Source organism: Crinia signifera, chromosome 3 (genome assembly GCF_055691185.1).
Source record: "Crinia signifera chromosome 3, ASM5569118v1, whole genome shotgun sequence".
Taxonomy (NCBI): Eukaryota; Metazoa; Chordata; class Amphibia; order Anura; family Myobatrachidae; genus Crinia; species Crinia signifera.
In genome coordinates this window covers 282,328,627-282,355,761 of record NC_139219.1, presented here as the reverse complement: position 1 = coordinate 282,355,761, position 27,135 = coordinate 282,328,627, and the positions used below count along the sequence as shown (strand labels likewise).

General features: G+C 45.9%; 1 protein-coding gene and 1 pseudogene across 2 annotated transcripts; both read left to right on the top strand.

Moving 5' to 3' along the window:
• The first annotated feature begins 407 nt into the window (after positions 1-407).
• Positions 408-543, top strand: LOC146066060 (U2 spliceosomal RNA; annotated as a pseudogene).
• A 1,379-nt stretch (positions 544-1,922) lies between these two features.
• Positions 1,923-26,187, top strand: CAB39 (calcium binding protein 39). 2 transcript variants are annotated; one of them, XM_083178291.1, is made up of 11 exons: positions 1,923-2,347; positions 9,276-9,354; positions 12,512-12,663; positions 17,978-18,184; positions 19,113-19,277; positions 19,488-19,606; positions 19,900-20,068; positions 20,218-20,277; positions 21,949-22,014; positions 22,513-22,656; positions 23,950-26,187. In XM_083178291.1, the coding sequence occupies exons 3-11, from the start codon at positions 12,550-12,552 to the stop codon at positions 24,136-24,138; spliced, it is 1,233 nt and encodes a 410-aa protein (XP_083034417.1). In that variant the 5' UTR covers positions 1,923-2,347; positions 9,276-9,354; positions 12,512-12,549; the 3' UTR covers positions 24,139-26,187. The 2 variants fall into 2 exon arrangements, with proteins under 2 accessions (XP_083034417.1, XP_083034418.1); XM_083178292.1 differs by lacking the exon at positions 17,978-18,184 and having other exon boundaries at positions 1,938-2,347.
• The last annotated feature ends 948 nt before the right edge of the window (positions 26,188-27,135 follow it).

Genomic DNA, 27,135 nt, shown 5'->3' with positions numbered 1-27,135 from the left:
ACAACTGGGTCCCCTTCAGCAACTGTGCCAGCTACCACTGGGGTCAACCCTTGTCCTGACCAAGCCATAGCCACTAAGCTCTCCAACATATTAGCAGGACTTACATCCATCTTCCAAAGTTTCTACACTCTGTCACATCTTTGGCGAACCCAGTCCCAAGCTTTGTGACATAGGGGGTTATTCTAGTCCATTCTTTCTGACAAAATCCTTCTTAGATGGACAAAACCATGTGCACTGCGGGTGGGGCAGATGTAACTTGTGCAGAGAGAATTAGATTTGGGTGGGGTTTTTCTTCAAAGTGAGATCTATATTGAAGTGTAGAATCATGCAGTCAGTATTTTCCCTGCACAGAAACAAAATAACTCACCCAAATCTAATTCTCTCTGCACAAGTTACATCTAACAAGGATCGCTTCTCGGCCTTTTGGCTAAGATCAAGTGTAGTATCTGTTCTTATCAGTGGGTATGGACTGGCCTCTGGCAGAGAATAGAGAAAGGTGGGACTGAGTAGCTGCTCTGATGGGCGGAGGGTGTGGGACCCCTCTGTTTTTTCCCGGGAGCAGTGAAAAGTCTCACTAAGTATCTTCACCTCTGCCTTTGGTAGGAGGTGTTGTTTCCGTAAATCCACTGGTAAGAGGGGGGGAGAAACACTGGGCTTAGTAGTTTGACTCTCTTGACGGGGTTTGTAGCCCCTGAAGGATGAGTCAGCGAAAGGCTCAGTCTAGTATCCATTCCCAGGGAGCGGAGAAAAGCTGAGACCGAGTAGATTGGTCCAGGTCAGGGGAAACTGAGACTCCTGGCCTGGGCACAGCGAAAAGCTCAGCTTAGTATCTTAACCCTGGGAGCGGAGAAACACTGGGACTGAGTAGATTGCTCTTCCGAGGGGGGTGCAGCCCCTAAGGGAGTCTTTCGAAAGGCTCAGTGGAGTACCCATTCCCATGCCAGGGGCTGGAAAGTGCCTGCTGCTGAGACGGAGAAACACTTGGTTGGACGCCGACTGGCTGGCTGCTTGGAGTCCGAGGCTGCACTGTGCCCCCGGGGAAACTCGGGGGTGCCGAACATGCACGGGTGATCCCAAAATCACCATGCACTAGTAAGCACTAGCACTGCGCACTTCCCCTCTAGGTACGCGCTTCACGTCCTTACCTCGTCCTTTTGGATGGGGTAGGACAATTTTTCACACCCCCCACCCTGGCCTTCTGGCTAGGGTCTTCTTTATTATTTATTTCTTTTCCTTCTCACGTTCGTCACTTCACGTTTTCTGTTTTTTTGTAGTTTGTCACGTTTTTTTGGGTTGTGTGGTCGTCCCTTACGGGCCTTCCATTTCCCCAATGTGCCGAAGCTCTCGCCTTTTGGGGAGAGCTTCGTGCCCCCCCGAGGACGACCCCGAGCCGCAAGGCGGAGGGAAGTCCACTGCGGGTCTCTCCAAAGCATGGGCTGCGGAGGACCCACCGTCCTAACCCTTTCGGGGGTTGAGGAATGAGGGTCTCTTTAAGCTTCGGCGAAGAGGACCCACCGTTCCCTATTTTCCCCTCGTCGGCCTTATGGCTGAGAGGGGTTAGGGGAAAAACGGGGCCCGTCTCCTTCGGGAGATAAGCCCACTCGATCGCACGGCCGCTTTTGCACGTGTTTAGGCACAGCACTGGTGGTAGGGAGCACACCTCGGGCTCCTGAGTTTCTTCAAACTCATTAAGTAAAACAAGGATGTCTTCCACATCGTTCATTATATGCAATCTCGGTGGCATTTCCACATATCCAGCTGTCTAAAGTTAGAGCCGGCCCTGGTGGTCACTATGATCCTCCTCACGTTCTTATTACTGGTCTATCCACTGACTCCCAACGTGTACATGATAACATAACACTACTACATGCACGGACCGCACGGAGGCACTCCTAATGCTGCCACACATCACAGTGACCACTCTACCCAGTGTGCTACCATAGAGTTCAAGCTAAACCAGTCCTCCGCCTCGATTCTCACGGATGTCGCTGCCAAGTGACGTCACGGCAGAGGCGCCGGAAACGGGAGTCTGAACACCATAGAGACGGGAGGAGCCGCCCGGAGTGACCCGACAGAAGCGAGACCCCCGGAGTGACACTTCAGCAGAGACACCCGGGAGTGAAAGGACAGGAGGGGCGCCTCGGCCGCGCTGCGGGATCCCAGACACCCCGGAAGTGACCAAAGAGATTGTTCTGTAACCGACGAGAGAAGAAAAGGCTCCTCTCCTTTATACACCCGTAACAGTGAACGCCAAGCTGAGTGACCCCACCCTGGGAGACCCCGCAAACTGACACCACAGAGCCCGGCAGAGGGTGTGTCCCTGTGTCTGGAGCTCAATAGGTCACTTGTGAGTATCCCGTGCGGCCAGTGTGCCCTTCCCATCTCCATCCTGATGCCTCTGTACACATACTACACTGCTAGTGTGCCCCCAGCCTGATGCCTCTGTACACATACTACACTACTAGTGTGCCCCCAGCCTGATGTCTCTGTACACATACTACACTGCCATTTTGCACCCCCATCCCGATGCCTCTGTACACATACTACACTGCCAGTGTACCCCCAGCCTGATGCCTCTGTACACATACTAAACTGCCAGTGTGCCTTCACCCCCAGCCTGATGCCTCTGTACATGTACTACACTGCCTGTGTGCCCTCCATCCCCATCCTGGTGCCTCTGTACACATACTTCACTTCCAGTGTGCAAACCCCCCCCCAATCCTCATCCTGGTGCCTCTGTACACATACTACACTTCCAGTGTGCCCCCCAATCCCCATCCCCGTCCTGGTGCCTCTGTGCACATACTACACTGCCAGTGTGCCTTCATCCCCAGTCTGATTCATCTGTACACATACTACACTGCCATTGTGCCCTCTCCACTTATCCCAAACCTACCCGTTGTACACATACTGAACTGCCTGTGTGCCCTCACCACTCATCCCAGCCTGCCCTTTGTGTGTGTATAATATAATGCTTGTGTGCCCTCACACCCAGTGTACACATACTACACTGCCTGCATGCCTTCATCCCCCCCTCCCCAGCATACACTATGCATGCATAATATACTGCCTAGTGTCTTCATCCCCAGCCTACCCTATGCATGCAGGTATGGTATGACCCACTGACAGTGGGGATTCCGATGGTCAATGCGCTGGCCCACTGTTTGCCTCCCAACTGTCAGGAGGCAAACAGGGGGCGAGCGTATTGAAGCTTCTTGCGGGCTTGCTGCACTTGCCACCTATTCTATTCTATTGTTGACCCTCACAATGGAAGATAGGCTCTGTAAGTTGGACTTATAACAGTCAGAATTCCGATGTCTGTGAGTCATCCGGCACACATGCGTGCTTAATATACTGCATGACTGCCCTCACCCCCAGCCTACGCTGTGTGTGCATATTATACCGCTTGCATGCCCTCAACCCCCCTTCCTCAGCATACCCTTTGTACACATGCTATTCTGCCTGAGTTTTTTCATACTCCATCCTCAGCCTATCATTAGTAGACATAATATACTGCCTGTGTGCCCTCATCTTCACATTATATACCACATTTGTATCATCATCCATCATTCCCAAGCTACCCTGTGTATACATAATAAACCACCTGTGTGCCTTAACACTGGGTGTGGTATGGGACTCTGACAGTTGGGATCCCGACAGTCATTATCCCGACGGCAGGATCCCGACTGCCCGGAGTCAGACAGCATGGCGAGCGCAAAAAAGCCCCTTGCGGGCTCGGTGCGCTATTCTCCCTCTATGGGGGTCGTGGACCCCCACGAGGGAAAATAGCGGGTGGCCGTCGAGCACCCGGCTGTCGGCATTTTGACAGTCGGGATCCCGACTGTCGGGATCCCGTCCGGCACCCCTATCTCCCCCCCACCATCCCCAGTATTCACTGTGCACACATAACAAACTGCTTTTTATGGTACCGGTACACACAGTAACTATACTGCCCCATGCATTAGAGTGAGCGTGCCTGTGCTACCCCCTGCTGTAGAGTGACTGAGTGAGTGTGCCTGCACTGCCCCCTGCGGTGTAGTGGGTGTGTCTGTGCTGCCTCACCCCCTGCGGTGGAGTGGACGTGCCTGCGCTGCCCCCCCCTGCGGTGTAGTGAGCGTGCCTGCGCTACCCCCTGCTGTAGAGTGAGTGAGTGTGCCTGCACTGCCCCCTACGGTGGAGTGGGCATGCCTGTGCTGCCCCCCCCCCCCCTGCGGTGGAGTGGGCGTGTCTGTGCTGCCTCACCCTCTGCGGTGGAGTGGGCGTGCCTGCGCTGCCCCCCCCCCTCTGTGGTGGAGTGGGCGTGCCTGCGCTGCCCCCCCCTCTGTGGTGGAGTGGGCGTGCCTGCGCTGCCCCCCCCCTCTGCGGTGGAGTGGGCATGCCTGCGCTGCCCCCCCTGCGGTGGAGTGGGCATGCCTGCGCTGCCCCCCCCTCTGCGGTGGAGTGGGCATGCCTGCGCTGCCCCCCCCCCTCTGCGGTGGAGTGGGCATGCCTGCGCTGCCCCCCCCCTCTGCGGTGGAGTGGGCATGCCTGCGCTGCCCCCCCCCCTCTGCGGTGGAGTGGGCATGCCTGCGCTGCCCCCCCCCTCTGCGGTGGAGTGGGCATGCCTGCGCTGCCCCCCCCCCCTCTGCGGTGGAGTGGGCATGCCTGCGCTGCCCCCCCCTCTGCGGTGGAGTGGGCATGCCTGCGCTGCCCCCCCCCCCTCTGCGGTGGAGTGGGCATGCCTGCGCTGCCCCCCCCCCTCTGCGGTGGAGTGGGCATGCCTGCGCTGCCCCCCCCTCTGCGGTGAAGTGGGCATGCCTGCGCTGCCCCCCCTGCGGTGGAGTGGGCATGCCTGCGCTGTGCCCCCCCTGCGGTGGAGTGGGCATGCCTGCGCTGCGCCCCCCCCTATGGTGGAGTGGGCATGCCTGCGTATGCCTGGGTTTCTCCTTTATGCAATGTGTCTATACTCCTTGTCATACAGTGTATATGTTTATACAGTACGTGTTATACAGTGTGCGTAAATCAGTATGTATGTTTATACTACTTTTATACAGTGAGTGTCTATATTGCTCCCTGTTATACATAGTGTTCATTCTAGCACTCTTCATCTTTGAAAACCCATGCAGTTCTTCTTCCCTGCCTGGCGTGTCGCTGTCTGCTGCTGTGTTTCTAGCACAGGTCTGGTTTGCATATCAGTGCTGATATACAGACCACACTGTGCTAGAAGCACTACAGCAGACAGCGACACTCCAGGCAGGGAACAGGAACTGCATGGGTTTTCAAAGATGGCGGGTGCTAGAATGAACACTAATACAGTATCTCTATAAAGTACTTCCATTACAGTGTTCATCTGCTCTTAATCATGTTGATACCACTGAGGTAACATGTTTACTGTGGTTCTTATCTAGTTTTCTCCTTCAGTGCTTTTCACTATGTTGCGTAACAAATGGTTATCTATGGTTTTCATACTGTCAAATGGGGCTTAACTGTTCTATTAGTTTCTTGTAGAAACACAATAGGCCTTCACTTAGAAAAACATTAACTTGCAATGTTGTTTTTGTACCATTAGATAGTTTGTCGTTGACTATCTCCAATGCTGGGAAACAACCTGCAAGGGTAATATAAACAGTTAATTTAAGGTCAGGATCTTGGCTCCTTTGAATAATAAGTTCTATCTCCAATAATGTATGTTTTAACCCATCACTTACGTGGAAGTGTTATCAAAGGGAATGGAGGAACACCTCACTAAAGGTGCATACACACTGTACAATTTTTTTGACCAATTTCTTTGACAGACCTTTCCCTTGAACCCAGTGTCCTGGACAAAATATGTTGACGAAAGATATTGACGAAAGATCTAGCTACAGTTTAAAGGCTCTTTTTGAAAGATATCCAAATTGAGCTGCAATGTCCCGGGGTAGGTAGCACTCACTTTGTACTCATTTTACATCTGCTGGGGTAGTCTCCTCAAAGCATCACAAAATTGCAAGTGAAGCCCATAAATATAGCAAGAGAACAGAGTGCACTCACCAGACTTTCCAATCCTTAAAAACAGGTTCTTTATTTCATCATTTTAATAGAGGTATGGTCGACGTTTCGGGTCACTGGGGACCCTTTGTCAAGACAACAATCAAAAGCAGCTCCATACAGCATTGAGCTGCATGCACAGTTGACAAACAACCTTGATGAGCAACTGGCTGGTATATGCATCATCATTCGTCGTTCGTCGCAAATGCACTGAAAGATATTTTGACCAATTTTGTTCAGAATGGCCGAAATGAACGAAGTTGGTAACAAAAATTGTACAGTGTGTATGCACCTTTAAGGTGTCCACACACTAGAACGATTTTTGTGCAGATTGGCCGATTTTCTGATAAATCGGCCGATATATCGACCGTTTTTTACCGATAATAGGTAAAAAATCGGGCAATATCGGTCGGGTGCGCGCTCCTGTGGATCTTTTGCTAAATCTTCTGATCTTACATGCTGCATGAAAGATCAGAAGATTTAACAAAAGCACATGGGCTCTTAAGAGAAATCTTTGGTAAAGATGTGCACTTGCCTAAAATCTTTTGTCCAGGACGGACAAAAGATTTCAAGGCTAAAGGGCCCTACATACGCAGAGATTTGTGCCAGAGATTCATAACCGGAGATTCAGCATGAGAGATTTCCCTTAAACTGAATCTCTCAGATAATTGGCCACACACAGAGAGATTTGTGCCAGAGATTTATGATGGGAGATTCAGCATGAGAGTTTTCAAATCTCTCAATTTAAATAATGGGTTGTAATAAAGCCTTGGGGAGAGTCATATAATACATGTCACTGTCATTGTGACATGTAAACATTGGTGCAATAGTGTCGTTGTCCCTTCCCCCTCAAATAAATAAAAGTTGGTCAAATAGTGCGGTCGTCCCACCTAAACATAAACGTTGGTGATATAATGTCCCCCTCCCAAACACATTAACATATTAATCAGAGCATACTTATGACTTCTACCTCAAGAAACGTGATCTACACTATACACTGTGCTGGCTCCTTTACATGTTGGTCCGGGTAGTCTGCCACACAGCTGAAGTCCACTCTCAGAGATACCATGCAGCAGTGCTTCCTCCCTCTCCATGACCCGTGACACTGCCCAGGGAGCGCTCCTCCTGCGCTCTCCTCTCAGCGGTCAGCGGACTGGGGTGCCGTGGCGGAGTGCTGCTAGTGCCGGGTGGGAATCGGGCCGGGGTGCTCGCTACCATTACTGACCGCTGCTCCCAATCCATGCGCTCCGGCGTCTCCTGTGGTGGCGTCACGGGAGCTAAGGGCGGCTGAATGACAGCTGCCAGGCGGGACTAACAGTCAGGTACATATTAAGGGGTATGATATATTAAGCAGCAAGTTAACACCAATTCATTAATGAATTTATTTATTAAGGGCCCTACACACGGGGACATGTGCTGAGCGATACTAGGTCACTCAAAACTCTCATCAAGATCGCTTAGCACACAGCGGTGTGTCAGAACACTGGCCCTGACCCGCAATCTAACTAGACATATCGAGCATGCTGGATATTTGTCGCCTGGCCATAGCGAATCGCTATGGCCCCTACACACCGAGCGATGTAGGGGCATTTTCTAAGCAATCTAGTTAGAGTGCTTATAAAATGACTCAAATCACCCCATGTGTAGGCCCCATTAGTTCTTGAAGTTGATGTGTTAAAAGAAGGAAAAATGGCAAAAGTAAGGATCTGAGTGACTTTGACAAGAGGCAACTTGGGATGGCTAGATGGCTGGGTCATAGGATTTCCACAATGGCAAGTTTTGTGGGGTGTTTCCATTACATACCAAAAGTGGTCCATGGAAGGACAATGGTGTACCAGTGACAGGATCATGAGCACTCAAGTCTCATTGATGCATTTGTGTAGCGACATATAGCCTGTCTGGTCTTCTCCCAGATACTGTGGCATCATTTGCTGAAAAGGTCTGTCGACTGCCCATACACTAGAGTGATACCGCATAGATTTCGGCCAGAAATCGGATGAAAAGTGACCAAATCGCATGTGTCTGACACCACATCCGTTATGCTGCATGGTCCTGTGAGCATCACATCAGGGCCTGAAGATTGCATAGGCTGCATGACGGATATATTGCATCACCAAGGCTTTCGGCAGCCTTGTCTGGGATTTTGCATACAATACATCCTATGCAATAGGACTACATACGGCAGGGCTTGACCATTTTTTTTCAAATCTAGGAGCCAGGATGAAAGTGTAGGAGCCAGACAAGCTTAAGGCTGCCCATACACGGTGCAATGTGCCCGGGCGACAGAAGAGAGTAACAGGATAAGGGGGCGAGGTGTAAGGTGATGGGTTTTGAGAGGGAGTGAGGTGACGTGTGGCAAAAGAGGGTGGGGGGGGGGAGAGTAAGGCCCCGGGTACCCATGACTTTATACATTTGGGGTCCTTCTCCGCCGTTCCTGGGTCCCATCACATACTGTATACATTTGAGCTAGTCTCTTGCCCTAGTATAGTCTCCTGATAGTAGGGGAGACAGGGAGAGACTGTTAGGGGGGGGGGGGGGGTGGGGGGTTTAGGTGAGAGAGGTTGAGCCAACAGGGGCGGTAGAGAGGTTGAGTTGGAGGGGCTGTGATAAGGGGCAAGATGTAGTTGGTGGATGGGGGTGACATGACAGGGGAAGAGTGAGTGAATGGGTGATAAGGTGAGGCACGTCTTCTCACCAGCATTATTGGGTATCCTGGTCCACCAGCTGCTGCTCTTGCTAATGGTCTGTTGCTTCTGCTCCCTGGCCACTGCTTGTCTCATCCCCTGCTCCCCAGTGCCAGCCGCCGCTTGGCTGGGGGGGGGTTTGGATGCATGCAATCGTTCGATTTCGACCAAATCGAAAAAAGTTTGTACAATAAATCCCCCCAACCATATGTGAGACTGGTGAGCAGGTCCATCAAGCGGCATGCAATGGGCATAAATAGTAATCTTAGATTGGGACTCTGTCATGTCACTGTGGGGCAGATGTACTAAGCCTGGTGAAGAGAGAAAGTGGAAGGTGATAACACCCCAGCCAATCAGCTATATTTGAAAAATGGCAGTTATGAGTTGATTAGCTGCTACATTATCACCTTCTACTTTATCTCTTTGTCAGGCTTAACCTCTGCCCCATTTTGTTATTATTTTCTTTTTGCTTTGTAAGACACTAAGTAGCACCGTGATGTGTCTACAAAGAGGCTTATGCACCCATACATACAACATACACAGTCAGTGGAACATAATGGGAACTTCCTGTTTTTTGTTTTGCAGGTTTTCAACACCCTTATTTTGAGATTTACCAAGACTGGCTGCCAACCCAAAATTTGGGAGACCTTAAGTATTACTACAGGTAAACATGCATGACACTTCATTGTCTCTGTTATTGTTTGTTCTGCCTGTGTGTAGCTTCAATGCATAGGCGATTTGGTTATTTGCAATTCTTGACTGTGCACATATTAGTCATCCTTGGTATCCCCAATATCACAAGTCTTCCCGTTCAACCTATAAGGTGTGCGAGGCAGGATTTTCAATGTGGGTTTATGCAATGTTCTGTTCCAGGACGACACACCGTGGCCACAGCGATAAATGAATTTCCTCCAATGAATTGGCAGTTTAAAAAACAAAAAAAACAAACCCAGGCTATCACAGCCAGGGCTAAGAAGGTTTGTTGTTGAATATTTGTAAACCTAAAAGGTTGCAATGAAAACCTTTTTAGGCAACTGTGGTCCCGAGTGGAGGAAACTTGGGCCAGATGTACTAAGCCCTGAAAAGTGATTGTTACAGGCTGTGTTTGAAAAAATGACAGGGCTGGTGTTTTATCTGTCTCCACTCTATCACTTTCCAAGGCTTATTACTTCTGGCCCCTCAGTGAGTTATGTAAAGTTCTACAACAGGAAGCCTAAAGTGACCATTGTTTCCTCTAATAATAATAATCCATCTCCAAGTCATCTTGACTAATATGATATGACTTCTATCGTGGCGTGGGGGAAGACAACGGAGAACGGACTCCTTTAACCAGCAGGGGGATGATGGAGCTGAGCTCCGAACGTGGCCGCAGCCAGCAGTGATCATGAGTTTATTATGGTGCCCATGTAAAAAGATGGCCCTGCGATGGAGGGGGGTAAGCAGTGACCCCCTTGGCAACGAGCATTAACCCCTGGCAACAAAAATTAACCCCTAGCAGCAAACATTGACCCCTGGCAATAAGCAGGTAATTTACATTTAATTGTATTAGAAGCCTTACTGTGTGACATTGTGTGCAGAATCTTGTGTCTGGGGCATCGCAGTGTGTGGCATAATGTGTACAGGGCATTTTAGATTATTATGCAGATTTTTTTTATTTTAGTAGCTCTTCAGGCGGTTTGTTTTGTCACGAGTAGCTCACGCTCCAAAAAAAAAAAAAAAGGTTGGAGACCACTGTCCTATACTGTCTTGAACTGTAAGCCACTGTTTTCTTTACTTGTTTATGAACTCTGTAACTGGATGCTGTGGATCCCTTGTGGCGCCATATGAAAAAATAGTAATAATTGTAATTTATATACTTACCCCTCTTTCCCCGGGTTGGGATCATTGGATCTACAGCAACTAGGTCGACACCACTATTTCGACAGGCACCAAGGTCGATATGGGTATAGGTCGACATGGGAGTAGGTGTTTTCGACCGTTTTTTTTATCCGAATGTCGACATGGACACAGTTTGCACCGCATCACCGGCAACACTATTTTATTCTCCCACCACGCCCTAGTGGATGGTAGGGCATGAAATACCGCCTGTTGGAACATGTCATTTTAAAAAACAGTGAAAAACCCCATGTCGTCCTTTTAACTGTCAACCTAATGCTTGTGTCAACCTAGACCCATGTGGACCTAGACCCGTGTCGACCTAACTGCCTGCCGACCTAGTGTTGTCGACCTTATGCTTGATGACCTAATGCTTGTCGACCTAGTTGCTGTAGACCCAATGACTGTATTCCCTTTCCCCAAACTGTCTACCCTAACCAGCTCTAAGCTAGTCACTGCTTGGTTTGTGTTGCAAAGAGAAGGGCCGTCACACTTTCCCAGAATCTACCGGTTTTCTTCTGAAGAACTACGTTTTCCCCACAGTCGTTATTGGTTAGGGGATAACTTTATTTTAATTGAACACCTGCAATAGATATATTTCCTACATAATGGTAAGAAGTGCACCATTATAACCTTATATCTTATTACCATGGTTATTTTCTGGTTGCCGTCTACTGCTGAGCTGCAGCAACTACTAATGTCTTGCAGGTCTGTTACTCAGCCACTTGTATTCTTTCTGAAAGTTCCTGACTGTTATCTGCTCTCTGATGCTTCCTTCCCTTTAATATAGGTATTGGCCATAGTAAGGTGAGGTTCAACCCACATTATACAGGCCCTGTTTAATTCTCTTCAATGTGACATGCATAATAATCTACTACTAATGCGCTGTGTGCAAAAAAAAATAATTATTCTAAGGAGTATTAATTTCTTATTATATTCATTAGAGGTCATCTATACAGCTGAAAAAGAGATCCTTGGAGACTATGAAATGTGTATTGGTATTGATTTTATTATTTGGGGTTCCTCTACCCCCCCCCCTCCTTTTTTAGGGTGATGTATCTGCCGTTGGTTGTGTTGGGCAGCCCTACAGTAAAGGAATATATGGGACAGGCATTTGTATTAAGATCTAAAATATTAAAATAATGCACTGAAAAGTTGACAAGTTGGCCCTCTGAGAAATTCGGTGTTCTCCTGGTAATCCAGCACAATTCTTACTAAAGTCCCATGCCCTTACAGAGAGATGAAGGGTTTTACATTCTCTTTACTGCATACCCCAATAGGATCCGCGGATTTCAAAGCCGAGTCCATTCTAATGCTTTCATATGTATGAAGAATCATGATTAAAGTCTTAGGGCCAGATGTATCAAGCTTCATAAAGTGATAAAATGGAGAGTGATAAACAGCCAGCCAATCAGCTCCTAACTGACACGTTACAGGCTGTGTTTGATCAATGAAAGGTAGGAACCGATTGGCTGGTTGTTTATCACTCTCCACTTTATCACTTTTTGAAACTGCGATATCAGATAGCTTGCATTGGATGCTGAGGACATGGGAAGCCAGTGTCAGTGTATTGAAATGCCAATTATATGTGTAAATGTATGCATTTTTATACTTTTGACTTTATCAGAACCATTTTTCACTGAGGTGGATAAGGCAAATGTAACCCGTGCAAAGAAAGTTAGATTTGGGTGGTGTGTGCTCAAACATATCTGAATTGAGGCGTAAAAATAAAGTTGCCTTGTATTTGTGGGCTACATGCAAAAGCAACCAGTATTTATTCTGCATGCAAAGCAAATGATGCACCCGTCATATTGCAAACACTGTTTGTTCCAGATGCAAAGTTGCTTGCGTTTACTTTATTTGCTCCCACATTGGAATAAGCTCCATTAGCATGTTCACCAAGACCACAAGATGTTAATGTTCTGTCTCTGTGTTGTGTCCTGTAGGAGGTGCAGGATTGTAAAGCAGTGTTATCCTAGCAAACATGCCATTTCCCTTTGGGAAGTCCCACAAGTCTCCTGCAGACATAGTGAAGAATCTGAAGGAAAGTATAGCAGTACTGGAGAAACAGGACATCTCGGACAAGAAAGCAGAGAAGGTAAATCTCCATTGCCCTTCTCACGTCATATTCATTTCCAAACAGATCATATTCAGATTAAATGTATCCAGAAAAGTCATTTTATATGGTTTATGTCAAGTAATTTGGTTCAATACAATACAGAATGAATGTTCTTTTCCACGAATGGCCATTAATAATTCAAGGGAGACCACCACTAACCGCTTCCATTAAAAGTATAAGAAAAACAGATATTATCTGAGGCTGCGAACAGCCCCTCCAAAATAGGGTGCCCCGTCCAAGGAAAAAACATTCTTCTGCGATGCAGGCAGCCTGTGGGGAAGGGTGGGCTTGTGCTGCAGTCAAGAAGTTAACTCCTTGGTGCCCAGTCCATCATTTCACTGTATTTCCCTGTCCCAGTGTCCACCATGAAGATGAAAGACAAAACATAAACAACATGCATAGAAATACACATGGGCGTATAAATGGCAGCATTAATCATCTGTTTATATTTACAATCTCCCTCGGCTACAGTGGATCCTGCTTCTCACATAACTATCTTAACGCTTAGTATAATCATAGGGTAGGTTTTTTTAAGGCTGTATTAATTATAGCATAGGGAAGCAGACTCTATGGTGAGCCTGTCTGCTGATGCTATAATGAATACAGACCACTGACAAAGGGTTGGGATAAAGAAGCAAGTCTTATCCTGCTGGGTGACTGTTTCCAGGGTTATATGGGACGGAGTGATTTGTACCAGCTTTGGAAAGCTGCCCACACACTGTAAGATATTTTAAACAATATGGCCATTTTCGACCAATTGGAATGACCGATCGTATATAAACTTTCCGTGTGTGGGCATGATAACGGTCCAATGTGCGTACCTCACATGTGTTCGCTGATCCCTTCAACATGCGTAAGGTGAATGACCTGTTGTGTGCAAATTGGCACTCGTCGTTCCCTGTGTAGGCATGATGATTTGCAGTGGTTAAATGACCCATCTAATCCTATGATCATTTATTCAAATGGTCTGTTTGTGTGTCCATGATATTGTTTGTCCCCGAGTGTTTTGGATTTCAAGGGAAATTAGATTGTTGATGAACCTGTGTGTGGGAACCTTAAGAGACCCCCACATCTGTACTGCATTCAGATGACTGGGTTACTAGTGCCATCATTTCGGCATGCATAAGGAGTGTGTTGCTCTTCGATTAATAGGAAAATGATTGCAAAATGCCACTGCACCAATAAAAGAGCAAACCATCATGGAATGCGGTTATCCAGCCTTCCTTTCTGTTCCATTTCTGTGTGATCCCTGTGGTCCAGGCAGGTGTTGTGCACATAGTGTATGGAAGCCTCTATGCCAGCAGAAGGTTCAGTGTTTCTATGCATGTGACAATCAGTCTCCGTATCTACTCTCTAGTCCTCCATTGCTGTGAGGGAGTGCTTGGAGACCAAAATACCATGATAATGGTGATCAGAGAGAAAAGCATGGGCTGGTGATCAGGTGGAAACTAACCACAAAGCTTCTGTACTAGATCTAAACAGGCTGTAGAAGGTCACCCCCTCTACCCAATGCCTACTTCCATGCAAGCACTAGCTGTGCTTTTTATTTGCTTTAAGCTGAACACTTAAGGGCCTACACACATAGACATTTGCTGAGCAATGCTAGATGGCTCAGAACACAGCGATGTGTCAGCGCTGAGAAATCTGTCAGTGCCAGTGTTCTCCGGTGAGAACACTGACCCTGATCCATTAATATTCAGCATGCTAGATATTAATTGCCAGGGGATTAGTGAGATCGCTGAGAATGTGCCCCTAAATGTGTGTAAGCCCCATTAAACTCCCTTCTATAGTGAGGTTTTAACATTGATTACAATGGGACTGTGCTTAGACTTCTAGTTAACATGATCTGCTTTGCTATAGGAGCCTTCTAGATATTCCTAAAGCTGGGTACACATTGGGCAATGCTTGGCACTGCCGATATTGAGAACAATTTCGGTAGTGCCTCGGTAAAAGTGCATACACACTGGGGGTTATTCTGGTTGATTCGCAAGGCTGCGAACTCGCAGCCTTGCAAATCCACCAAACCCCACCCGCCGAATGTACGCCCGACCCCCCCATTTGTAGCACAGGTTCGCCCGCACAGGCTGCGAATGGATGTTTGGCATAAACTTCCATTCGTATGCTGCGGGTAACCTCCCACATCTTTTGATGGTCATGGACCATCGAAAGATGTGGAAGGCACACACATATAAAAGTGACTTTCAAGTCACTTCCATGTGCACGTACGCTGGGACTGATATGGGCGGGTAGCTGACATCCGGTGACGTCAGCTGGCAGCCCCCCCCCCCCGCACCTGCGTCACCAACTAATTACCATGAGAACGCCCAGCGTTCCCATATGGTAATGGGGCAGCCCGGCACCCCCCCCCCCCCCACGCCGTGTAGGGTGTGCCGTGGGTGCACGCACCCTACGTCTGCACATGCGCAGAAATGCGCATGTGCGCAGCATCAGTTCTCCGCGGGAATGCACAGAGGACCGAAGGAATTAGCATAACCCCCACTGGCCGATCTAGTTAGCTGCATCGGTCAGTGATGTCACTTGGACTCCTGCTCCATACATGCAGTCTCTAATGTTATCTGTACATGTCTGATATTTGCACTAAGCTTCAAAAGTCATAAAATGTAGAGTAATAAACAGCCAGCAAATCCGCTCCTACACAGACTGTGTTTGGTAAATGTCAAGTAGGAGCTCATTGGCTGGCTGTTTATCACTCTCCATTTAGAGCATCTGGCCCATGGTCCGTACATGCAGCTCAATCTGACGATAACGATGTGTGGGATATTGAGCATACGCACAGACCGTTGTTAGCGATTAATGATATTGGTATTTTGCATATGGTTAACTATATCGTTATAGCATATTAACGATATTCTGCCCAGTTTGTACCCTGCTTAAGTTGCTTGACTCATAACTTTGCAGGTTTAAATAGTTTATTTGATGGCAAGCAGCAGTCTAACAAGACGTATTTTACTGATCTGCGGTTCTTGAACAGAAGGGTTTACTTTCTGCTTTTATATGGCCTATCTTTATAAACACGAGTATGATGTAATATAAGGAACTTGTGGGTTTCTTCCATCTTGGGACTTTCTTGTGGTTTGAGTACTCCCTCCCCTTCCTTAGGAACACATGCAGTGATAAATAAAAAGGATGTGTAGAATAAAAATTGCACGGCTTGGTAATGTCAGACTATCATCAGCAGCGTGCGGTCCTAGTACTTTTAGATCTGTATAAGGTTTGGAGATTTTCCAATGACCAGGATATTATCTACCAGCTCTTTGGAAATGAACGGATTGGTTGATAGGGGCAAATCACATCTCTTGATCTTCCCTGGTAGGTATGTTATTAGCTGGTAGTCAGTACTCTGTCTAGTGACCCTGCACATTGGGTGTGAGAGCTCAGGAAGTGATTCATGTCGAATTCCAGAAGCTCTTTATTGTAACCCAAATAGTTCACACCTTGTGTGGCTGTCTCACACCTCCCTGTTTTATAGTAGGTGACTGACTTGTAACTGCCCACACACCAGGTCACAGACATTTACACCATGGTCCTGTACTATAGTCAGCAGCAGACACTGACTGTTTTCCTGCTCTTGTTACAATTCTGTTTATTATTAGGTGCTCGTAGAGTACACATGTCCCATTAAACTATAATGCAGAATATTAATTATGTTTATAATATACTAAAATAACATGACAGCACTCCGAATTGGCAAACGTCTGTGGTGCAAGGTCCTTAGCGTAGTATATCATACTCCCCAACCCCCCCCCCCCCCCCCCCCCCCTCCTCAGAGAAGAATGCAGGACCAGCACTCAGTAAAGAGTACTTTTTTTTTTTTTTTTTTTTTTAAACTAACGTACCATCACAGACCGTGTCCAAATCGGAAGCAGAGGCCCAACTGCCTGGTTCAGCGGCTCCGATTTATTTTTAGTCAGGGGCATACAGATACATTAAAAAAGATAGTAATAATTATCTTGCTTTCTCAGTGGGCGGGATTTAATTGTTATATCTCACCCAATTTCCCATCACTAAAGTGACTGCTGATTGCGGGGCAATATGCAAATGTTTTTCTATTGCGCTAATTAGGGTCTGGATTAGCTGCGTAATCTGCGCCATTTAAAAAATTCTGTTTTGAGCGCTTAAATGGGTAACCTTTCGCACGTTTCCTCTCACTGCTGGCAGTGCCAGAACAAAGCAACAAATGAACAGCTCTCTTAGGCGCCATCTGGTGGCTGCCAGTTCACTAAGAAAGAAATTCTACCCATGGTGGCTGTACGCCCCTGGCAAAAACTGCATTGGAGCAGTTGAACCAGGCTGTTGGGCATCTGCTGCCATCTTGTACACTTTGTTCATGATGGAACTGTAATAAATCTTTGCCGAATATCCTGATCACTGGTCCTGCACTCTCCTCAGGAGGTTGGGGTGAGTGTGTCTGTGTGTGTTTAACTATACATGACATACAAAGGTTTATACATCCCAATAACAGTTAGTGTACTGTGCGCCTATTGTCTTAATGCAGTTGGTATAAAGACACTGATTACTACAAAAGCTGGACCTGATTCAGACCTGTTCCCTAGGCTGCATATGGTCGCAGCCTAGCAAACCGGTAAACGCCTCCCGTCTGCCCCCTCCCCCCACCTAGCGGAGGCGGACGAAAAGGGGCAGTGCTGACGTCATGCAACGTCAGCCGCCTGCCCCAACCAGGCACCGACCCGCCTGCATTCCCTCCACATGCAAACACCTCTGCAAGTGTGATACTCGCCGAAGATATTAGCACAGGAAGTCTGCACCTGCGACTATTCGACCCCAAACAATTGGGTCTGAATTAGGCCCACTGAGTGGTGCGATGCGCGGCACAGCTTTTTTGTATCTGTACCAGGTTAGTACCAGCTGCTGGGTTTATGGTGCGCTTGCATTGTACGTTTGCCACATTAGTGATATGAATAAGATGCTTATTTGTTACAGAACAGTGTGGCCTGATGCGGCTTATGACAGAATGTGTGGCGCTCCATGTAGCCACGTATGAGGATAGGTTTATCTGGACACATCTGTTCGAGTTGTTTATTATTTCCCATGTATATACCTGCTGTGTGACTATGTTTCCAGCCATATAACTATTTTGTACATTGTACGCATCTGAGGGACTTTCCAACTTGCAGTGACTTTTTTTCGCTCTGCCTTTGACACTGTATGGCGCATTGATAGGGATGACGTGTCACCCTGAGATATGCGCTGTTGTGGCTATTGCTGTGCACATTTTATACATTTTGCTTTCTTGTGCTGTTTCATTTCACAGCTGCTATTACCTCACACAACCTCCCCCACCTTCCAAACCAAATCTCTTACCCTTCCCACTCCTGGTTCAAACATCTCGCTTACCGCTCATGTTTCCGATGACTTGCACATTAGCAGCAGAAGCAAGGATCCAAAGAAAGTGGCATGGCCTAAAGCCAAAAGGAACTCGTTTGGGAAGCAGAAGATGGACAGAACTGCAATTCTATCGGTTAATATATCTGCACTGTCACATCGTTTTGTTCGTAGGGTCTTTTGGTGAAGGATGATCCACACAATAAAGGAGATACTAACCATCCACTGGACAATCCTCTAATGCCACATTGACGTGTCAGGAGACCTTCAACCTGGTCTCACATGAAAATCTATAGTGTGCATGTGGGCATCTGCCAGTGTTTGAGCAGCCCCACAATGCAACGCTGGGTAATGTGACTAAAAACACAGAGGGGTCAAATACTGAAGCTCCGGTGCATTAACAGGGTCCTCTTTACCAAGTCCGTAGATATATGTGTCTGGACACCAGTAGTAATGTTACTAATGTAGTACCGCAAATTGTGGGGTTCATGCGTATCACTCCATGCAGTGCACTGGCCCCATAGAAGCCAAGGCTCACCCACCAGTATAACATTGTCTGTCCGATGCAGACTCCTCTAATGTTTTTACAATCATATTGGCAGCCTATTCACATCATTTCATGACGTTCTATAATGTCATGTAGTTCTATCCATTCAGCAGACTTATGGTGTTCTCTCATATATATCTAGGGAACTTAGAGTCATCTGAATTTGTATTGTACAATAAAGCCGTTTATTGGCTGTGTTGCCATTTCTGTGTTTCTAGTCACATGAATGTTGTAATATTGTCTGTCTGGAAACTAACACTCTTCAGATCGTATTGATCCTACTTCTTAACAGGTTCTTCTCTCACCTATTCCACAGTATGTTAGCATTGAGTTGTCCTGCTCGTAGACGTGTCTCTGTCTGCATGGGTTGTCTAAAGAATGGCGGTTTAGGTGAAATCTTTGGTGCTGGGGAAATTCTGCGTTTATCAGTGTAATGTGGTCTGTAACGTGAAGGAGGCTGGGATCCCCCTGCCCGTCAGTAAATGTACCATCGCTCACTGTCTTCTCTCCTTCATAGGCAACCGAAGAAGTGTCCAAAAACCTGGTGGCCATGAAGGAGATCCTGTATGGGACAAACGAGAAGGAACCTCAGACGGAAGCTGTAGCCCAGCTAGCTCAGGAATTGTACAACAGTGGCCTCCTGGGAACTCTTGTGGCTGATCTGCAGCTCATAGACTTTGAGGTATCAGAGATATAGTGACATCTTTGCCAAGTATTAGATTGTGGGTTTGTACTTCACCATGTATGGCAGAGTTAACTTCCCGAATGGCGGTGTAGGAATTTGCTTGCTGAAGCATGCTGTCCTCTGACATGGATGGTGTTTGCGGACACCACTATAATGTACATTACAATGTCACTTACCTGCCCAGGACTTACAATGCGTTCCTTCCAGGGAAAGAAGGACGTGGCTCAGATCTTCAACAATATTTTACGAAGGCAGATTGGAACACGAACCCCAACAGTGGAGTATATATGCACCCAGCAGAATATTCTCTTCATGCTATTAAAAGGGTATGGACTGAGTAATACGATATGGGCTGATGGGAGACTTCAGTAGCATATAGGAGGTTGTTTAGTTTAAGGGGGGGGGGGATATGCAGCATTGCAGACAAACTTGCATCAGTCTACCAATGCATTAGATATTGAAATATAACAATTCCCTTAAGTTGCTATTTCCCGCTTTGTTTCTGAGCAGAGTTTACGCGCTTAGTACTTTTTTTTTTCTAATCGTTTTCCTTCACGCGTTCTCATATAGTACACGAGTCTGAGGTCCTATTTATAACTAGATGTTATGGCATCCCCAGGTATGAGTCCCCAGAAATCGCTCTGAACTGTGGGATCATGCTGCGAGAATGTATCAGGCACGAGCCACTTGCCAAGATTATTTTGTGGTCCGAGCAGTTTTATGAATTCTTCCGATATGTGGAAATGTCAACTTTCGATATTGCATCAGATGCCTTTGCTACATTTAAGGTAAAAACAACCATGGATTTTATAAGTAGTTAAATGAAATTCCACTCTCGATCAGTCTTTAAGTCCAGCTGGACACATACGGTATATAGCGGTCACCGTGCCGATTTCTGCTTTTCACTCTGTTTTTACTGCGTTTTGTTTCCTGCCAGGACCTGTTGACTAGGCACAAGCTCCTAAGTGCTGAATTTCTAGAGCAGCATTACGACCGGGTAAGATGCACGCTTTTATCTGGTGTACATATGTATACCAAACACTGCTTACATCATTGTTCAGTTGAAGGATGATTTTTCACTCGTTCGCAAATAAGTCAGTCTAAACTGACTTTTATTTTTGACGTAGATGTCCTAAAAAACTGGGTGTTCCCCTGCACCAGTTCCCCGTCCGCTCCCTTCCCTCCCCCTGCCCTCAGCATGTGTGATACTTGCTGAAGGCGTTCACCCTGGGGCACATGCGCCTAATCACACAATCAGAAAAAGAATGGCCGGAATTCATCTCTGATCGATTTAAGCCTAAATCATAGTAACCTATTAATTAGGTCGAAAAAAGACAGGTTGAACTCTATGGACTATCTGGCTTGTTAACTACTGACTTGAGTAAGTCCTATCTATATGATTCCCTTAGTGGCCAAAAATGTATCCAGTTTTTATTTAAAGAACAATGTTTAATGTATGGTGCGCAATTATCAGCAGTTGGCAGGGGGTGGTCAGTCCCCAAAACAATGCAAAGTGAAAATAGATGGGCCAGCGCTGGCTGTATGACAGTTAGATGGTTCTCATTGATTAATTATATTTATTAACGCTAATAATATAAAATGTAAAAAACAATAAAATATAACCTACAAATGATATATATAAAAATCGGATAAAACGGTTATGAATGTCACGGTTATCAATGATCAGTGACGTCATCTATGGTATATATTGAAAAAGGTTCAATAGAATGAGTCACTTATTAGTAAAACTGAGTAGGGAATGTCAACATATTACCATTTAGGTGATCCGCTGGTATTTTGGAGAAGTTTTGGGAATAGATATGTAGTCCCTTAGGTTTTATGCCGAAGGATAAAACGTTCCCAATTGATTGTCTCTGTAAATAATGACATTTCCTGATGGCAGCCACTTGTCCTCTGGTGTGCTTTTAGGGATTGTACTAGGTATCCCAAACGGGTGGTCAGTCATTTTCCCAGTGATGAAATATGGAATATGGATCACCGGTGAATAGCAACGTCCCAGTGAAGACTAAAATGGGCCTCATTCAGATCTGAGCTCAGTACAATTTTTTGGGGAAAATGGGCAAAACCATGTGCACTGCAGGTGGGGCAGATATAACATGTATAGAGAGAGTTACATTTGGGTGGATTGTGCTGAAACTGAAATCTAAATTGCAGTGTAAAAATAATGCTGCACAGAAACAATATAACTCACACATCTGTCTATCTATACATGTTACATCTGCCCCACCCACATGGTTTTGCCCATTTTCCAAACAAATTTGTACTGAGCTCAGATATGAATAAGGCCCTATGTGTATAGCTTCCGGCTTCCAGCGCTGACCCATCTATTTTCAGTTTAGATTTAAATTCATTAACAGTAGTTGCTGTAACCACCCCCACTGGCAATGAGTTCCAGAATGTTACTGCTCTAATGGTGTAGTATCCCCTTCTTAAATCATCACGGAATTTATTTTCCTTGAGCCTCACTACATGCCCGCGTGTCCTGCCCTGTTACTGAACCAGGCCATTTGTGCTTTGTAACTACTCTGTATGTTGCCTGCTCCACACTCCCACTTACTGTAAAACGTTGATGACCTGCACTGCATATTGTGTATATGTGTACTGCGTCAGAGTGTTGCTAAAAAAAAAATCTTATCTTCTGTTTCAGTTCTTTAGTGAATATGAGAAGTTGTTGCACTCAGAAAACTATGTTACAAAGAGACAGTCTTTGAAGGTAATTTGAAATGTCCTATTCACTAGAGAATCCGCTTAGTTAGATATTGGGTGGGGAGCAAAAGGTAGGACGATTACATGTCCAAAGTATATGTAACATGCTAGACTATTTCTATGTTGTATTATGTGCTCAGTAAAGTTAGTGGCCAGCTGTAGTCTTTCTTTATCTGGACTGAAGGAATATTTCTTGCTGTTGGTCTGGTCACAGTGATGGGATATTTCTGTGGCACGTACGGCAGTTTAGGAGGCTATGGGGGGTTGTTTCCCACCACTGATAAACACTATAAAACACTTTTTGTGGTTTATTATTTGTTCCTGTGCAGAAATGATGGAGTATGGTACAATAACCCTTATTTATTTTCCATTTCTCCTCTGTCCTGATCCAATTCTGTCTTCCCCATCACTTGTCTTCTCTCACTCTCCACCCTATTTTCTTTCCCTCTTTTTTTTTTCACTTTTTCTCCTCCACCTTCCTTCCTCTATTACTTTCTCTCTGCAGCTACTTGGGGAACTTTTATTGGACCGACACAACTTCACCATCATGACAAAGTATATCAGTAAACCTGAGAACCTCAAGCTGATGATGAATCTGCTGCGAGATAAGAGCCGCAACATTCAATTTGAAGCTTTCCATGTATTTAAGGTACTGCAGTGGGGACACTATTATTCATCTGTATGGGATATACAGATTGTAATTCTGCTCGTTCCTCTATAGACTGTTATTTTATTATGTTATGCAAAATGTCCTTGTAGTGTAAAACACTTCAGGGCAGATGCAGTTCAACTTTACCTTTACCACCGCTTTGTGCAGCACTTCTGTGAATCTGCCCCCAGTATGCTGAGATTATTGGAAAAAATGTGATAATGCAGAGCTAGAAGTGCATGATGGTGCCTTACTGGGGGGTTGGTACTTGGGTGTGATGGTGCCTTAGTCGAGGGATGGAACTGGGGTGTGCTGGTGCATTACTGGAGGGATGGAACTGGGGTGTGACTGTGACTTACCGGAGGGTTGGTACTCGGGTGTGATGGTGCATTAGTAGAGGGATGGAACTGGTTCGTAATTATGCGTTAGTGGAGATAAAATTAGGGTGTGGTGGTGTGTTAGTAGAGGGGTGTGAAGGTGTCTTACTAGGGTTACCACCTAGTCCCTTTAATTCCGGACACACATTAATTACACAGGTTCTGTGGCTGGCTGACTTCAAGACTCCACTTCACCTGATTTTAAACTGCCACAGAACCTGTGTAATTAACATGTGTCCGGAATTAAAGGTCCTCGGTGGTAACCCTATGTCTTACCTAAGGGATGGAGCTGTGGTGTGAAGGTGCATTAGTGAAGGTATGGAACTGGGGTGTGAGGGCGTTTTATCAGAAGGATGGAACTGTGGTGTGAGGGTGTATCAGTGGAAGGATGGGACTGGGGTGTGAAGGTGCCTTACCTGAGGGATGAAACTGGGGTGTGACGGTGCATTAGTGGAGGGATGGAAATGGGATGCTAAAGTGAACAGGAGGGACAATATTAATGATCTCTATGGGAGATACGGACAGATAGTAATTCTGCACATTCCTCTATTATGTAAGGGGAGATGGGCTTGTAGTGTAAAACACTTTGGGGCCGATGTATTAAGCCTTAACGAGATAAATCCAAGGGTGATAAGGAGAGATAAATGCCCAGCCAATCACCTGCTAACTGCCATGTTACAGCCTGTGTTTGAAAAAAGTCAGTAAGGAGCTGATTGGCTGGACATTTATCTCTCCTGATCACCCTTGCATTTATCTCTTGTTAAGGCTTAATACATCTGCCCCATTGTCCCTAATGGTATGAACATTTTCAGAAATTACTTGGTCAGCAAATTGGTTCACGTGTTTGTCACATTATTTCCCATTTACTGGAACGAGGTCTCATGTTTGTCTTCTTCCACTATCCTATAACATACAGGTATTTGTAGCAAACCCGAACAAAACGCAACCTGTCCTGGATATCCTCCTCAAGAACCAGAGCAAACTCATCGAATTCCTCAGCAAGTTCCAGAATGACCGCACTGAGGACGAGCAATTTAACGATGAGAAAACCTACCTAGTGAAACAGATCCGGGACCTGAAGAGACCCGCACAGCAAGAGGCCTGAAGTGGAAGGGGGGGAGGGGGAGGAAGGAGCCCAAACCCAGCATTTGCTGCGAGAGCATTCAGCATCCCGTGGACTTTGCAAGCAACGTGCTCACTTCTACCCCGAACAGTTTCACCTTTATTCCATTGCATTTGAATTTTTAGTCTGAGTGTAACAGCTTCCCCCGACGGAAGAACCTAGGTGCAGCTCAGGGGCTAAAAGATAAAATGCATAACTACCTTTATGTTCTTTCTTTTCTCCCTTGCACCTTTATAGAGAGATGGATTTGTCTCCCCCTTCTTTCCTCCATGTTGCATCAACACGGGATTGGGACTCGCTCATTATCACAGTGTCAGGGCAGAAAAGTTAATCAAAACAGAAGAGAGGTTTAAAAAAGAAAAACTTTGAGCGAGTGTATAGTTACTAATCTGGGTTTTGGATAAGACGGCATATATGTAGTTAATATTTTCTCTTTTTTTTTAAATTTTTTTATTTTTTGTTATTGCATCGCAACGCATTGCATGCTTGCAGAGAAAGGAAAAATTGTCAACTCAAATCTGGTATCCGTCAGCATATTTGCACATAAACTCGTTGGAAAAAAAAAATAATTGAGCACAAAAATTGATCTGTGCATAGCCTGGTACCTTAGTTTTAAAACAACAATATGCCTTGATTTCAAACCGAAACAACCAATAAAATGCAACAGTGCAGTGCTTTTATTTGTAATGCTGGGGAGTGGTGCGGATCGCTCCACGGCGGGGGGTGGGGTGGTGGATAGGAGCGGAAGATTGGGTCTGCCGTCAATGTGTATTTTAAAAGTGTGGTTTAGGAGGAGTTTACCGCAGAGGGGTTTATATGTAAAGATGAGTGTACATTCATTATATATGCCTTTCATGCTTTTTTTTTGCTTTCCTTGGCGGAGTGTTTATTGTTTTAGTAGACTTATAATAAGGAGGTTTAAAGGACAAACAGCATCTTATGTCCTTGGCTAGATGCATTCATCAGATCTTGAAGCTTCGTAACCAGTGCTATGTACTAATGACTTGGTGCCGAATGCATGATTGAAACACTGTCCTAAATATCTTTATTGTGTGCCTGTTTTAGTTCATATCCTATCAAAACACCTGCTACAGCCCCAGTTAATTTGTACATAACTATGGGGGGGGGGGGGGGGGGGTGATTGACACTGAGAGTCACCAGTTGTGGTTTGGGTGTTCCTCACTGATGTGAAGCTTAGTGTGACCATGCTTAGACCAGCTCGGTTTGTCGCACCTTTGCTTTTGAACAGAACATGCTGCTTTAACCTGGGCTTAGCTTTTCTAACCCTAATCTCTGAGATATACACAGGGTAGGCCATGTGTGATGTATTGATTCACCTTGAGAACACAAACTGAGTACGGCACACATCCCCCTGTCACTAGGACACACCACAATTAGGAGTGTCCTTGGCCCTGCATGACTGCCAATGTCTGGTCCAAGCTGTGCGCAGAGGATTTGTGCATTTATGAGAAGTCGCTTGGTCTTGAGTGATTTAATGTGGCCATAGGTATGGTGGAAGTGTGCCAAGGGGCGTAATGCATGAGTATGGGTGGCTACTACAGCTATGAGTGTCTGGGTGCGGAGTGCAACAGAGGATTTTAATAATATTCCTGTTAAACTCCTAAGCTTGCAATATGTGTTTTTTTTGTTTTTGTAATAAAAGTATTAAGCCACCTGGACAAAGAACATGCCAATTTCCAAAACCGCTTTAAAAAGGAGACCTGTGAAAACATCAGTTGTACCTGCATAAAAGTTACTTTGTGTGGAATTCTCTGCCAGGTGCATGTAGCTGGGACTGTGCATACCAAGTCATCACTGTCGCTGTGATTGTCTTGATGCCCCCCCCCCCCCCCCCCCCCCCTCCCTCCCTCCCCCAGATCTCCTCTGGAGAATGCTGAAACCAAAGCCTCAGGTAAAGGGGAAATCGCTGCACTTCATGCAGATTTGCTTTGGGTTTCTTTGGATTCTCTGTGTACATACGTTTTTGGCCTCTTATTCATAATGAAAAAAATAAATAAACTGTACAGCAAAGGTGTGTAGTGATGATTCTTGCAACCGTGCTGACTGTTCATGGGAAACTATTGGATGAGGGCAGTGGTTGGTTTAACAGTCTATACATGGCAAATATAGCTCATACAGTATGTACTGGTTACGTCCACATCAACACCAAGTGCCGCCAATGCCTTATGTGTAAGTGCCAGATTGTAGTTTGTTTTAATTAACATACGGGCATTTATCTGATCTTGTACATCAGGGAATGGGGGATGTCACGTTCTATTAACAAAATGAATTGTTCTGTATTTGCGGTTCCAGTGAATGGATTGACAGCTTCTAGTTCGTCTATAGGTCAGACCCACAAGGTTACAAGTGTGATCTGACAATCGACAACACAATAAAAAAAAAAATCATTTTAAAATGTACCATCTACATGGAACCAGCAACCTGGGCCTAGCTCAGAGGTAGTGATGCTTGGAGGCTCCCTGACCGAATCATGGCAACCATCTACGTTTTCACTAACCTTGGTCATATACTGTGATATAAACGGTTCTGTACTGCCTGCTTTGGTGCTTCCAGTACAGTCTGATCTGTAGTGTGATCCAGACTAGACCTTGCTACAAACACCATAGCAGGGAGCGACACTGCAGGCTGTAAAGAGAAACTGCGTGGGAACACTACTAGAGCATTATTTGAACTAGTTACCAGGACACCAAAATGGTCTGGTCAATTTAATATATACCCTGAATAGTGTTTTTATTAAATCAAGGTTTGTAGCAATTCTTGTATTTGGTGTTGACTTGTGATTTATGATCCTGTTTATGGTCAGTTACTGGCATTATATGAAACAAAGCAATGCTTGTACTGTATGTAGGTGACCTAGGACACTTCATGTGTGATACATTCATATTGAGAATGTTGTTCCTGTCTTTTATTTTTTAAATAGAAAACTATTTTGATGCCTTAAAATACTGTGTCATTCTA